The sequence below is a fragment of the Vanessa atalanta genome, chromosome 17 (assembly GCF_905147765.1).
Source record: "Vanessa atalanta chromosome 17, ilVanAtal1.2, whole genome shotgun sequence".
NCBI lineage: Eukaryota > Metazoa > Arthropoda > Insecta > Lepidoptera > Nymphalidae > Vanessa > Vanessa atalanta.
The window spans coordinates 3,602,988-3,618,824 of record NC_061887.1 but is presented as its reverse complement, the minus strand read 5'-3'; the positions used below and the strand labels follow the sequence as shown (position 1 = coordinate 3,618,824).

Genomic DNA, 15,837 nt, shown 5'->3' with positions numbered 1-15,837 from the left:
TATAAAATCAATGAATATTCATTTAAGCTTACATAATATCATTTACATAGATAATTTTGTATAATTATATATTACTTCTTTAAAGTTTAAAAAGTCAAATGTAAAAACGGTATTTACTTATTAACGCCACCGCAGTAAAAAAATCTGCGAATGTGCCAACATAGCTTAGGTTATGATAGGTTTTATTTATTTATGTAAAAAAAAAAAACAATCCTAACCGATATTAGTGCATTCGCATCTGCGAATACCGCATCGTACAGTAAAGAGTGATAGTATTTCCATAAAGCGATTATACAGAAGGTTTCTTTAATTTGGTTCAATAATAATTAACGTTCATGTTCTCATTGACAGATATAATACATATGTGATCGTGACGTGATAAAAAACATTCCGTCTTGATCGTCATGAGAACAATTCAATGAAAAACATTATTTAGCAATAGCATGTTGCACTTTATCCGCAATTATATGACAAGGGTATTACACTTAATAAGATCGACTTTGCGTAATGAACGTTGAGTAAACTTGTTCGTATGACTTGATTAGCTTCGTATTGGTTTTCAGATCCTAAGATTTCGTATAAGTTTTTAAATTTAATTGGTTATTTTTATTACTACAAGTATTTAAAATGGGATATTTACCATGTTTTTTATTTTTATTTGGTGGAACTCGATATTTCGACATTATCTACGAATGTCTTGATCACGAGGCTTCTCGTGAACATCCCGTTTTAAATACTTAAGATTTCGATTTCGATATAAGCTCGATTTAAATGTAAGGCATCGAATTCCCGTTTTCTGGTGAAAAGTTTTCACTTCTCATTAAAAATAGCAAATCACTTACACGAGAAAACACAATAAATATAAAATTAACTGAAAATTTAAAATCGAAATCAAAATATTCTTTATTCAAATAGGTTAATAAAATCACTTTTAACATAAATTCAAGTGAACCGTCATGTTATACTGCACAATTAAATCACCGGTTCAGAAAGTAGATTCAAGAAGAATCTCAGCAGTTACATTTTTTCTACCATTATAATTACAGAGTAGGTAAGTTAGCAAAGTACGTAAGTAGTAAAAATGCGAGTACGTAATAGTTACATTTAAATTTTAAACCGTAGCATGTAGCGTCTTTAAAAATAGTATTATTAAAATACCGACACCGAAACAATGTTTTTATTTATTTGAAAGTAATATTGCAAAAAATTTGTTATGAAATGTAGATATTTCTATTTGTGTTACGTCACGAGCACGTCACGCTGTATCTGTTGCGGCTTCTCAAAGGTATTGGAATCTGTAGCTATTATAATATTTTTCTCATAAATTCACACCTTTATGAATCGGAAATAAACATTACATAATATATTATAAATATATCGGGATTATAGGTTTGGTTTCAAACGTTTTGCAATAAATTTCTAGTCATTATCATTATTAAAAAAAATTAACCTAAATATTTGTATAAGAGTAATCTGCGTTTGATTATTCTAAATTTTAAATAATATTATAAGAACTGTTATTACATAATATTTCATTGATAAAATAGCTTAATATTATGACATATACGATTCTGAGTCAAATTAAATCATTATATTATTAGAATACCTAAGCTGATTAATAAAATTAATAGCCTGTTTGGTATAGTAGCTGGTTTGTTAAGCTGCTGAACCCCGATGTCTTTGGTTAAATGGCGTTGTTAATAGGCGTTCCTATTATGACATCCTTAATTTCCCATTTAAGGAAGTTGGTAGTGTTTACACTTCTCTATTCTGTCTATTCTGTTACAATATATTGTCATCCCATAGGACTTCAAGAATAGCAAACCTCCTTTGTGCGCAAATAAACAATTTCTTTTTTGATGTTTTTTTAATTGTTTAGGTAGACGGCTGTATTATGTAGTCACTAACTATTATAAAAGTATTAAGCATTCCTTACATCGCTTATGCGCTACCAACCTTAGAAACTAAGTTGTTCAAGTAACACTGGCTCACTCACCTTTGAAACTGGAACTTAACTAAAGAAACATCGTTGGTATATTTAAACGTAAACAGTCCTCTCTCACTCTCCGCCCGTATAAATAACAAACCAACTAACACTAGTCTATAGTATATACTATAAATGCAAAAGTACTTCTGTCGGTCTGTTTATTATCTCTTCACGACTAAACCATTGGTCGTAATGATATTTAACATGATATATGATATAGCTTGGGATTTTATTAAGGATTATTGGAAGGTTGAGCTATATGTGATCCGTGGTATAAATGTGTTACTATCCTTATGGTCAGGACCATAAGGATAGTAACACATTTATAACACATTGCGAAATTCACGAAAAAAAAATACTAGGACGTTAATAATATTATCTTATAGGTGTGCCTGCATTTGTACCACGGATCACATACAGCTCAACCTTCCAATAATAATAACGGTAGGTCATTTTATATTGGTTGTACTTGGTTGGGTTAAAATATGGTCTTATTGTCATCAGCCCCATAGACGTCCGGGGCTTAAAAGCTAGGACATGACCCTGGGGCGTGGACGCGTGAGGTGGAGGTTTCATGTTGTCTATTTCAGAAGACCCTGAGGAGGATGGCAGTCGGGATGGCCTCGTGCTGCCGTACGCACTAACGAGGAGTGCCGGAGCGGTCAAGATCACCGTCACCCCCTGAGAAGAACTCCGTCGAGCCACGAGCGTTATATCGATATGATCTCGCAGCCTCTCCAATCCGTGCGGAGGACTTAGGAGGTTGTTAGGCTTAGACGAATTTAGTAGATGCTTTCAAAAAGTCATTTAAGACCAAGAAGGTCCAAGGGTGAAAAAACGTGCCTCTAAATACACCACTGCAGGGCTAAGATTGATGATTTTCACTCTACACATGCAGCTTTCTTCGCAATGTTTTACTTCACCGCCAAGTATGAGACGTAAAATACAACTAAATTTATGAAATTACCGCCAGCCCTTGGATCGCAATCTTCATTTATTTATTACATTAGCAGCCAGGAAATTTCCCACTGCTGGGCTAAGGCCTCCTCTTCTTTTGAGGAGAAGGTTTGGAGCATATTCCACCACGCTGCTCCAATGCGGGTTGGGAATACACATGTGGCAGAATTTCGTTGAAATTAAACACATGCAGGTTTCCTCACGATGTTTTTCTTCACCGCCGAGCACGAGATGAATTATAAACACAAATTAAGCACTTGAAAATTCAGTGATGCCTGTCTGGGTTTGAACCCGAAATCATCGGTTAAGATGCACGCGTTCTAACCACTGGGCCATCTCGGCTCTCTCATTTAAGATAACTTGTTCTAATCACTGGGCTATCACTGCTATGTTCCCTTAATTTTCTAGTTTTATATTTTTTAATTAATAGTAGGTACATCGAAAGAAAATTTCTTTTAAGATTTTTGATGTCATTTATTTTTAATATACAAGTATATTTATCTATATCTAATTTGGTACAAAATTACACCAATGAACGTCCAGAACACTGGCGAAACCAAGTTTCTTGTACAAATTACCAGCTTTGTTATTACCCGCAATACAGAATGCATAGACGCATTTATTATCTTTTAACAATACATTAGATATAAGTTTAAGAACTAATTCCCCATAGCCTTTCCTTCTATGATTTTCCAGAGTATACAAGTGTCCAAGGGCACCCATTTCTTTTATAAACGACCACGCTATGAGTTCACCGCCCTTAAACAGACCATAGCCCAAGTTAGCCTTAATAAGCAACTCGAAGTACCACTCTGAGCCGGGGGTTTTGTGAGGCCACGTTGTATTAACCAAGTTCACGTAGTCTAGAGTCAGGAGCTTGAATGAGAATTCTGGAGCCAAGCTGTAAAGCAAAAACACTTATATTTTTTTGTCATTACGTACGTTCCAATGCAATTTTTTGCAATCTTAATATTATATCGTTTAAATTAATAATCTATACATATAATAAAATTGAAGTGTCTGCTTCTAATATTAAAATAACCGCTTTTTACTAAATGCATATGTATGTATACAGAGTACATATACCAAAATAACATCTTTTTTAATTTTTGTCTGCCTGTCTCTCTGTTCCGGCTATATCCGGCTGTATCTCTGGAACGGCTGGACCGATTTGGGGACCGATTGACGGGACTTTCACTGACAGATAGCTGATGTAATAAGGAGTAACTTAGGCTACAACAATAACTTTTTGGTAAATTCAAAAGTCGCGGGCACAGCTTGTATTTTATATAACTGAGTTTGTGCTGTCTTTTTATGTATTATCTCGCATTACTATTTTACAAACAAACAACGATGCGTTACAAATGGAAGAGCGAGTGAACCAGTATAACACATACACCATTAACATTTACAACACGTAACATTTTAAATCACATTGTTTGACAGTGAATTACCATCGCAAGTAGCAACTCGCAGTGAGATGTTTGCGTGCTAACTATAAAATTAAAAACTATTAAGATACATTAAAACTATAATTGTGAGTGTCGAAATCGGTCAGGATATTATCACTGTGATGTTGAGAAAAAACTACGCGGTTATGTAAAAAAAGTTTATTTTTATTTATAATCAGTGTATTATATCCTAAAAAAGATTATTGTATTCAACAGAAAATAAATGCATTTAACAATAAAATGCATTTTATTTTACTAGCGCCTACTATGTTGCAAATTCAAAGACTCGCTGAACAAAAACGACACTAAGCTGAATGGAGGTTCACTTTATTAAAAGCTATACAAAATGTAACAAAGGAACGTCAAAATAAACACACTTTTCAAAGTTTCAACATTCACGATTGCTTAATATACTTTAACTTAATATTCAGTGAAAATTATTTTTAGATTAATACTATGTTTGGGGGTAAAAATATGATAAGCAAGAATTCCGTTGTAATTTACATCGGTATGGATTTAGGGTTTTCATTTGTCCAATTTCACGAAGGTGGGGATTCGTCTAAGCAAACGTGGCTACCTGATCAGACATTACTTGTTAGGTATGACTTGACTAGTCAGTTCTGTCTCATCCAGATTTCTGAAGCTGACAGGCTTTATCGAGTCATTTTCACGCGTATCTTATAGATATTGTACCCGAACCCTGACCAAATACTTCGTAGACGGTTATCGATTGCATGAAACTGGTATATAGGTAGGTAACTTCCACAGATAATACTGACGTGTATCCAACACAATCTAAGGTAACAAATGAGGTAGTTGAAATAAGCGTAGCGATCTGAACAAATATTATAAAACAATCAGCATAGATTTAAGATCTCTTGTTGTACACTAAATAAGTGGTTTTATTTCCTTTATCATTTCTAGCTAGTTTACATTTAGAGTTGAAACACACTTGAAATCATACTCTGGCACCTTTTTCATCTTTTTAGTCATACTTTATGAATACTTTTGTGTTAACTTACGTGTCTACTTTGTTTCATTACCTTAAATCAAATAAAGGCGAATCTTTATTCAATAAGAACGTTTGTGTCATTGTAATATGATCTATCTTGCAATTCTTTTCATATATTATCCTTTTTAAACATTCTGAAATATGTATAGGAGCAAAAGGAACTTCTAATGGTTGAGTCCAGTCAATGAGCGTAGTTGTTCGTAAGGCTTTTTCAAGTTCAGTGGTATCATCTTTGGGGCATTGTATAATGACTTCATAAAATTTGTTCTGAAAAAATTAATAAAATTATCTCATGCTAAATATATATATAAAGAAAACAAATAAATTGTAAATGAATCGTAACTAATAAGATAAATAAAAATGCTAAATCATTATTTATTAAACAACCTTAGGTGATACAGAAAAAAAACGTATGCAAATGTAAAATAATAATGATTAATACACATAATAATAGATACAAAATTGTATAAATAATATACAAACATTTATAAGATAGGGGCGTTCCTCAGGGTTAAATTTTGGATCCCTTTCTTTTTCTAGTGTACATACATGACCTCCAATCAATATTAAAGGTATTAGTCATATCAGTCATATTATCATATTATATAGTGGTAAGGATCTATCATCACTAAAAAAGAATTGATCATCTATCTATTACTAAAAAATAATTTATTTACAACAAATACATTGGTGTAGGTAGTCAAGAAATGAAATGTGTTGCATTTACTTTCCCATAATTATGTAAAACAACAAAAATGACTTGCTACAATGTCATAGTAAAGATTCAGAATAAATAAAATAAAAGGTCATTTTATAAATAAGGTATATTATCATATTACAATGTACAAGATCATAAAAGTGATGAAAGAGTTCATTTTCATACAATTTCCTCACTCGTGTGAACGTAAGTTTGGTAATTTTATTGTGCTTTTGCGTCCTTTACTACTTTACAAATCACCATTTACGTAGACGCGATATAAAATAGGGGGTACCTAATTAAGTTGTATATGAGAAACAGTAACCACTGGGTTTCTTCTTGGCAAAGCGGTAGTCGGCATGGTGGCAGGGCTTTGTGAAAGCCCGTTTATAAGCTCTCATCCTTTTCTTCTTTTTAAAATATAGAAATAATTAATTATTGTTAGTTTTTTTATAACAGATACGTATTTTATATCGTCGATTTTTCTGCAGATACTTTGGAGACCTAGAAATATCTGATATAAAGTTTTTGTATAGATGTTACAGTTTTGCCAGTGTTTGCTTCAAAAACGCCTGGACAAAAAAAGAACCAAATTCAACATAATAAAATACGCAAATATTACCGCTATAGTATAGAAAATGACTCGAAACAATATACTAATGTAATATGAAATCTCCATATAGATCGGATTAGAACTTTTGGAGTGAAATCAGAAAAAAACGAACTAAAAAAACTTATCACTTAAAATAATGTAACTTTAATTATCTATGAAATAAAATACGTTATCAATACGCTATTATATCATTTTCTTTTATTAATTTATTGTAAATAAAGATATTCTTTGGTTGTAAATTATGACAACAATATTTGTATTAGTGACGAATGAGTTAATTGTAAAGTTTTCCTTTTCTAAATTTCTGGGAATCCCTATAGCAGAAATGTATTATAGGTACGTATATTTTAACAACATACAATACAAAAGCATCGAACAATGATAAATCTAATACCCATTTTAAGTACGAATCATTTTATTAATTCAGGAAGAAAATTTACGAAGACATGTTATTTATACAAATATATTATTGCCTGTTTAAATGTTCTCTTTTTTCTATAATATTATGTAGCATAAAAAAGTATTTAGATTATTTAATTACCACGGAAAATAGAAAAAAAATGTTATAACAATTGTTACTTTATATTTAAGATAACAAAAATACGCCTAATAAACAAAATTATGAACGATTAATTCAAAGCAAAAACAACAATATTAATTATTGAGTATGTAATGTAAAGTATGTATTAATAATTAACAATTGATTCCCTTTTTTATTATTATGATTGCATTGTTGTGCTATCATATCAAATACAATACTAACATAACAATACTTTATACACCCACATGTTTATGATTATTTTATTACGTACATGGAAGTAAAAGTAAGGCTAGAAAGATAGTGAAATCATTCAATTAATCTTTCATTCATCAGTCAGAACATTATATTAAAACACCAATATTAAATGCTATTTACATTTACAATAAACTATATAAAAATATGTACCAAACAATACATTATAGAACGTAAGAAGAATCATTACGTACCTTTAAATTAAGAGCAACGATTCCATTATTCACATCGCCATATGGGCTGTAAACCTTGAAACCGTAATCGATTCCAAGTTCCAGAATATGTTCCTCAGTTTCTAAGAGTGTATGCATAGAAATACTCCTAGGCCAGTCGGAGAGAGCTGCCGATTTCAAGTCTCGCCATTTTTTTTGCGGCATCAAATGCAACGGCTCAGTACACATTGTTCAATTCAATTAAATTACGTACTCGAAACGTCACTCGGTTTAAGTGCGTCCTGACCTACTGTGTACAGATAACTGAATATATTATTCGGTTTTTATTCAACCTCCTTATTCGTTGACTCATTGTTTAACATCATTTAAGCTCGGGTATTTGTTTAAAGTAAATATTTAATGCAGCGTTTTTTGTATTATGGTATTGTAAAGTGATATTACTTATATTATTTTATAAAATGTATGTAATTCATTTATTTGTGAAATCAATTTTAGCACTTTGATAATTTTGTTGTTTTTATAATTTAATTAAGTTATTACAAAAATAATAATGTAGGTAATATTGTAATATTATTTATAAGCTTTTTGGAAATTATGTTAATCTGCCGTTGTTTATGTTTTGTTACAATTTGTCTTTTTTTTTGTGATTTAATAGATTTAATAAACTGTACTAACGTGTTTTTGCCTTAGATTATAAAACATAAGGAGATAGAGCACTTATAAATTATTAAAAGAAAAAAATAATAATAAAAATATAATAATTTCTACTAAGATTATTATAAAGAAAAAAAGTAACAGCACTTTTGAATTAAAATTGACATCAACTTTATAAATTACTGACGTAATAAAAATACTTCACTTGATTCAATATTATGTTTCGAGCGCACCATCTTTTGCAGTGCACTTAATTGTGTTAAATTAATAAACAATTTTGATGATTTAAATTAAATGTTCTCTATTAGAGCCAATGTATTGGTCAATAAAAAGAGTTAATAATTAATTTCATTTATTTCCAGATACGTCTGATAATTTGTACAGAAGTATCAAATTATCCAAATAGGTATAAACGTCTCATTTGACATGTAAATTATCTTTGTAATTATTAAATTGTGATTAAATGTATAATTACATTCACAAAATCAGATTCATATAAAATTAAATTAACACAAAAGCAATTTAATAATTTAATTAAGATAAAATTACATATCAAATGTGAAGTAGTAAAAATCATTAGTCTCAATTGCGCTAGTATTTTTTGAGTGGGTATTGGTTTTGTCTGAGTGTTTATCACGACAGCTAAGAAAGAAATTTTTATATTTCATTAATATCTATCGATTATAATTCAGTGAAAAGAAAAATCGGATGTAAAAAAAAACAAATTAAAATAAAATTTATTTGTGTCTGTATCAGTAAAGCCTAAAATCGCTAAAGAACCTGTCATACGTTACGTACTTTGTTCTTCTTTAAATCTATTTAGTTTGAATGACAACAACGAACTATTTAGTTTAAAGGTTAGAATTATTAGGTACTTGATGCTATTCCTGGGAGATAATACTAGAACGTGAAAACACAAGTGAAATGTGATATGGCTGGAAATAATGTTACTTGTGAGATGACGTCAGATAGAGAAGTATGGAAGAAGAAGACATGCTGCGCCGAACTCAAGTAATAGGAGATAAGGGCTGGAGGACGATGAATTAGTATAGAATTAGCCATTTCACGCATTCATTTTGCTCAAATTTCAATTTATCGAACAGTCTGTTTGCTTTAGGATTATTTTCCAATGTATAAGCCAGTGTATCCTTTCCCTTGCTTAATTGTTCATTGATAACATATTTTAGTAAAAATTCAGCGTAACCTTTTCTTCTGTGACCGTCTACACAGTACAAGTGCGTTAGCGAGCCGCTAGTATCAATTACTACCCAAGCTAAAAGGCAGTCGTCTGTAGAATATAGAGCATAAGTAAGATCGTTGTTCATTAATGCTTCAAAAAACTTGTAAGTGGTTTCATGGGTATATGTCCATTTCTTATCAATAAATTTTATATGTTCTGGTTTAAGCGGACCTATATATGTATTTGGTGGCAATCTGAAAATAAATAATAATATTATTATTGATTAAAATAAAACAATAAAAAGATGATTATTTTCATAAATATTATTTTTTTAATAAATTAAAGGACTCACGTTAGATTTTCAAATTTAGGATTATCTCTGCTCAATATATGCTTCAAAGCTTTTTCACCTTTAACTCTTTTACCAATGTGCTCGATTCGTTTCATACAGTCTTCAACTTCTGAAGTAGCCGAAGGTACGATAAATTGTTTGTTCCATTTGATTAACCTGGTAGTAGCGAGGGCTTCTTCTAATTTTTTTATGTCATCTACTGGGTGAATCATAATTATATAATCATCCTTAAAAATAAATGATCTATTAGGTATAAACATATTTTTTAATTTGCATTACAATGCTAATAGTTTTGTCGTATATTACGAAATACTAATAATATAATATACTTTAATCAGTATAAATAAAACATAGGCGGGAAAATATTTTTTAATTTAAATTATTTTATTTATACAACTATTGAAATGAATCGATGATATGATCGTGTTGATATTGAACTTTATCACTTATTTTACCGCTCATCGTGAAATAAGTGTAATTACAGGCACAAGGGATATATAATCTTAGTTCTCAAGGTTGGTGGAGCATTGGCTATATCAGGACTTGTTGATATTTATAACAGCGCAAACGACTTTGGGTGACGGTAAGTTGCCCAGAACCGCAACATTTTGTAAATAAAAAATAAATAGTACAGAACTGTGGTAATCTTTTCGAAACTTATCAATTATGTTGAAAGAAGAAAAAGAAAATATTGATATTATAGTACCTGTTCAATGATCGCAACCATTCCATTGAGTAAGTCTCCGTGAGGACAATATACTTTAAAATTGAAAATTTTACTTAAATTTGGATACGATATATGCGTATCCAGAATACAATACGCCACTGCATTCTTCGGCCAATTATTTCTGTACAAATCTCGAAGTTCTGGCCATTTGTTTTTATCGATTTCTATCAAAATTTCCATGTCTGCTGACTGCATCTGTAAATTTTACTACTATAGAATATTTTACTACGAAGAGTATTTATTTATTTCGTTTATATATTTACATTAGATTAGAAAGGTGACACCACTAACAACACAATAAACAAATGAAAAAAGATAATAAACATAAAACAATCTAAATAAACATTAAGCTTAACAAATATATTATATGAAATATAGGTACATAATATGTATATAAATAAATGATTATGTGGACTATGGTATAGCATTAGGTCTGAATCAGTATATATTCATAATAAAATAATCACATTGAGAATATTGAACAACTGCTATATTCTCAGACTACCTCAGTAATTCAACGAGCAGAGTTGTGTTAGTTAAATCACACCAAGAGTCCAAGGTTATTGTCCAAGCGTTGAATGACGCTAATAAACCCGGAATAGGTTCAGTAGTGCGACAATATGAATGAAATAACAAGAAATAAAATATATGTTTTCGTGGATGAAAATTAGTTTTTGGCACACGTAAACGACACACCTGGACATAAAGATCTATATAGGCTTATCCAATGGAAGAAGGAAAAAAGATAAACAAACCTTACATTTACGTATTTCATGCGGTTTGCTAATATCTCAGCTATATTGTGCGCTACTAAGGGCTTATGAATAATATTTATTTATTTATAATACAATACTATTATACTTAACTACTTATTTCAACTTTGATTTTACTTCCATAATTCCGATTAATTTCGTCGACGTTCAAAACGCCATTTTTTTCCAAATCCATAGTGAATATCATAGATTAATCAAGCTCTCAACCAATGATATCGCGTCAATTTGTTGTCAAATGTTGTTTATTTGGTTTTTTCCTCTTATGCTTGGAATAGAGTATAAGAAGGTATCGATGTCTCTTCGCAAAGTTCGGCACTAAAGTATACTAGACACAAAATAATATTATACCACATTTTAGTTGTAAAAAATGTAATAAGCTATAAGAGAAATATGAGTTATATTTACCCATTTCTCAGTTTTCTACTCTCAAAGGTTTTCCTCGAGGAAAAAATTCCTTAAGAACAAAAAATAAACAAATAATCTAATTGCCACTTGAATATGTGTCAATAACCTGATAACAGCTTTGATAATATTATCTAAGGACGCTTTAATGTCGAGAGATAAGAGATATCATACGAATACAGATATTTATTTGCTAGCTGTGCATCCAAATTGTATTACAGTTACAAGGAAAGATAAAAAAATCCTAACTTAATCTAGCAACAGTAAAGGAAGTAAAACAACTTTGTTAGCTTACAACTTAAAATGATTACAGTTTCGTCAGACCAGTTTTTTATTTTGTCCCTAGGGAATAAGACAGTTTCCTGAAGTAAAGATACTATAAGATATGTCGTGGAGGGGGCTGTGAAAAGCTTAACTTCGAATTGTCGACCATTTCTTATAAGCTTACGCCGCCATCTTGCAAAAAAGTTAAATTTTACTTTGTCTTGGTAACTCGGATCTCCGACACGATATTTTTATGATTAAACTAGCTGTGCCCGCGCCTTCGTACGCGTGAAATTAATAAAAAAAGCGTGACTTTATTATTATTTTACATATAATTCTAAATTAAAAGTAGCCTAAGTCACTCCTTATTATATTAGCTATGTGCCAGTGAAAGTCCCGTCAAAATCGGTCCAGCCGTTCAAAATATTATCTCAAGCAAAACAACTCTCTTTATCGTAACCAGTTCACACAGTTGTCTTTTAATTTATTCTTAATTTCGAATATCCTTAAATATTTTTAAACGGTTATTATTACCTACTTAAATTTAAAGTTGCTGTAACTTTTTATACATTGGATTCGATGAAAAAACTAAATGTTTGACTGTGACTTTGAAATACACTTTGATTATGAAAACATTAACAATTGTTATAGTTATAAAATAACGTTTTCACGACATAACGATAGAAGTTTTAAACATTAGTCTGAACAAAAAGACAAACAAACGAATATAAAAACATTGGTTGTTTTGGTTTTGAGTAAATTTGCAAATAGCTATATTAAAAACTATCGACTCGCCCCGGCTTCGCACGGGTGTAATTAATACGGTATGGGTGTATTCTGTAGCATTCTCGAATAATGTAGCTTTACACCAATGAAACCAATTTTAGAATTGGATCAACAGTTCCGAAGATTACCCCGTACATTCAGACGTCAATATTATTTATAGATATAGATTTAACAAGTAGTAAAAAAAATAATTAAATATTTTCAAATATAAAACGTAAAACTCGTAAGATGAATGTAATCGAGAGGTTAAATTAACTATAGAATTAGTTATAAAAAATAATTAGGAACTCCATTTGGTTCTATATATGTAACTGTATGCTATATCCTGGAAATATATATGTTAAATTTTAGTATATATATATAGTGTATCCTATGCAGAACTGGTAACTGGAAACACTGGTAAAAAGGGCACAAATGGCGTCTACCAATGAAATTCTGGACTACTACCTGAAAATGACGTACATACGATCCGATAATAAACAGATTGGCCGCAAACCAATCAAAGAATCCAGAGCTCCAAGACGACAAACAATACACATTCAAATTTAAATCACACAAAAACACAAAAAATATATAGATAGACCAAAGGCACGACTTGTTTGTGTAGCCACAATAATAATAATAATAAAAATAGTAATAGTGATGAGTATATATGTTGTATGTTCTCGTATTATTCACTTATGCAGTCTATTATTGTTTTTTTTGTGGAAGGAATCTGGTGGAAGTTCATATTAAACAAATGATATCTTTAAAATATTTGATATTTATAGTTAGATTCGTGATAGCTCATTGGTCGAAATTCGACCATAATAAATTTAAAAATATTATTACATTGTTTTGAAAGATAGGAAAAATTAAACTTAGCCGGACGATACCTGTCATTATTACAATAAAAAAACCCACATGTCAAAAATAGCTTTATTATTTTTTTAATTTGACCCGACCTACGTCAAAATTAAACATTTTAAACTATGAATGTTTCTTATTAAAAGTGCACTTGTTTGTGTCAAAGGCATGGTAGGTATTGTGCGTCATTTTTTTTAATTAATATAATATAATGCATATTATATAAAAAATATTAGCATTATGCACTTGACCTCCATAGAATCTTAATACGTCCGCGTAATTTTCGTAAAATCGGGTACAGAATATTTACTTATCGTTTTAATATATAGATTAAACTCAACTAAATAGTTTGTTTCTAATAAGACTGTTTGACAGGTAAAAGCAGTATTCAACTAGGTTATCGAAAAAAATTACAAAAACAAAAACATCAGAACGTGGAAAGTCATTAAGTGTGGTCAACGTCTTATTTTGTCAGAGGTGAAATCAAGTCTATAAAAGTATAAATAAAACGAGTAAATATTTGGAATGTGATAGCAATAAATAGGTACTCACTTAATTTATTGCACTATAAAGTTCACTTTGAAAGGATAATATACATAAAAATGATTAACCTAATCGTCATATTGTAAAAATACTTCACGGCAAATCAAATTTATCTTTAATCTCTGACTGAACTAATTAATTTTGCTGTCTAGTGTCTGTTGATGTTAATGTTCCTCTAGTAGCGCCATCTGTTTAAAAGACCGTTAACTACGTAGTAGTCAAGGAACTATAAAGCGCCTCCTTAAACTTGACGATGCGAGATTTTGTTTTATATTGTTTATTATTATTTTATTAAATGATGTCTCTCTTATTTAAAACTTTTTTTGTAACGTAACGTTTAAAATTAAACAACAATCTCGTCAGCAAAATCTAAATCGAAATGTCAATCACCAATTATTGTAAACAAAGAATCGATAACTTTCTTTTAATAAACAAAAAAACAACAAATTCGAACCAACGATCTTAGCCCCTGTGTATAGATAAAAAGGGCTCTAAGACAGTAGTAGAAAGAGTAAGTATCCTACAGAAGACGCTCTAATTGATCTCACATTCTGTCAATGTCTTTGCCACCGAATAACGTTTTTGAAGTACCCAGGAGTAGAATTGTATTCCCTTTTGAATAGACTAGTATTTAGTTTTTTTTTTTATGTCATTGGTTGGCGGACGAGCATATGGGCCACCTGATGGTAAGTGGTCACCACCGCCCATAGACAAAGGCGCTGTAAGAAATATTAACCATTCCTTACATCACCTATGCACCACCAACCTCGGGAACTAAGATGTTATATCCCTTGTGCCTGTGATTACACTGGCTCACCCACCCTTCTAACCGGAACACAACAATACAGTGTACTGTTATTTGGCGGTATAATATCTGATGAGTGGGTGGTACCTACCCAGACGGGCTTGCACAAAGCCCTACCACCAAGTAAAGTGGTATATACTTGGGAGCATTTCCGGTTATAGAGTAACGACGTTTCGAAGAAGTGACCATACTAACGCTGAAATTTGCCGCTCATACGCTATATGGAATGGGCCTGTCGCACCACATCAGCGAAAGAGTCATCAACTACGTCTGAGCCATATAACGAGTAGCAAATCCATCTCAATGAATAAAAAGAATATTCTTTACTTATAGAACATAGTTATAATAAAAGTTATATTTATAAAATACAAATAAACATTTATTAATTTATTTAATTAACAATTACCAGCATATACATAGCAGATTGGTAATTGCGATTCTTTATTCAAGTTTGTGGAAAACCTCGCCGAGTAAGCTGCCATTGAAATTTTAGCCTAATTCCATTACTTTCTGGCTACGTGCCTGTAACGAAGTATAGATAATTTGTGATCTATGCAAATGTATTAAGGGCTTTGCCAAACTATTCCAAGCATTTACCAATTTTGAAAGCAACAATTTAAATTTAATACGAGTACCTACATTTTTATTTATTCAAACTCAATTATTTAAGCACACTTTAAATTACACTTTTTTATTAATTTGCAAAAACCTTTAGTGTTAACCACTGACTTGAGTAATTGAAATGGCTAATAAAAATAAAATTGAGTACAATCAAAACAATATAATGGTCTAACGATTATAGAATCCTCTATGGTATATAAA

At 30.8% G+C, this 15,837-nt stretch overlaps 2 protein-coding genes across 3 annotated transcripts; both read right to left on the bottom strand.

Moving 5' to 3' along the window:
- Positions 1-3,412: 3,412 nt before the first annotated feature.
- Positions 3,413-8,021, bottom strand: LOC125070558. Its single transcript, XM_047680469.1, has 3 exons — positions 7,705-8,021; positions 5,439-5,674; positions 3,413-3,845 (listed from the first exon to the last, which is right to left on the bottom strand). Exons 1-3 carry the CDS (start codon positions 7,909-7,911, stop codon positions 3,452-3,454), a joined length of 837 nt encoding a protein of 278 aa, XP_047536425.1. The 5' UTR covers positions 7,912-8,021; the 3' UTR covers positions 3,413-3,451.
- A 1,061-nt stretch (positions 8,022-9,082) lies between these two features.
- On the bottom strand, positions 9,083-14,334 carry LOC125070559. 2 transcript variants are annotated; one of them, XM_047680472.1, is made up of 4 exons: positions 14,220-14,334; positions 10,576-10,791; positions 9,870-10,096; positions 9,083-9,771 (listed from the first exon to the last, which is right to left on the bottom strand). In XM_047680472.1, the coding sequence occupies exons 2-4, from the start codon at positions 10,789-10,791 to the stop codon at positions 9,381-9,383; spliced, it is 834 nt and encodes a 277-aa protein (XP_047536428.1). In that variant the 5' UTR covers positions 14,220-14,334; the 3' UTR covers positions 9,083-9,380. The 2 variants fall into 2 exon arrangements, with proteins under 2 accessions (XP_047536428.1, XP_047536427.1); XM_047680471.1 differs by lacking the exon at positions 14,220-14,334 and adding an exon at positions 12,067-12,256.
- Between the last annotated feature and the right edge of the window lie 1,503 nt (positions 14,335-15,837).

Coding starts and splice junctions, on each gene's coding strand:
- LOC125070558 (XM_047680469.1), bottom strand. CDS start 7,911: ATGTGTACTGAGCCGTTGCATTTGATGCCGCAAAAAAAATGGCGAGAC. Junction 5,675..7,704: donor TCGTTGCTCTTAATTTAAAG/GTACGTAATGAT, acceptor TAATTTTTTCAG/AACAAATTTTATGAAGTCAT. Junction 3,846..5,438: donor TCGCCTTTATTTGATTTAAG/GTAATGAAACAA, acceptor TTTGCTTTACAG/CTTGGCTCCAGAATTCTCAT.
- LOC125070559 (XM_047680472.1), bottom strand. CDS start 10,791: ATGCAGTCAGCAGACATGGAAATTTTGATAGAAATCGATAAAAACAAA. Junction 10,097..10,575: donor TGGTTGCGATCATTGAACAG/GTACTATAATAT, acceptor TTTATTTTTAAG/GATGATTATATAATTATGAT. Junction 9,772..9,869: donor CCTAAATTTGAAAATCTAAC/GTGAGTCCTTTA, acceptor ATTTATTTTCAG/ATTGCCACCAAATACATATA.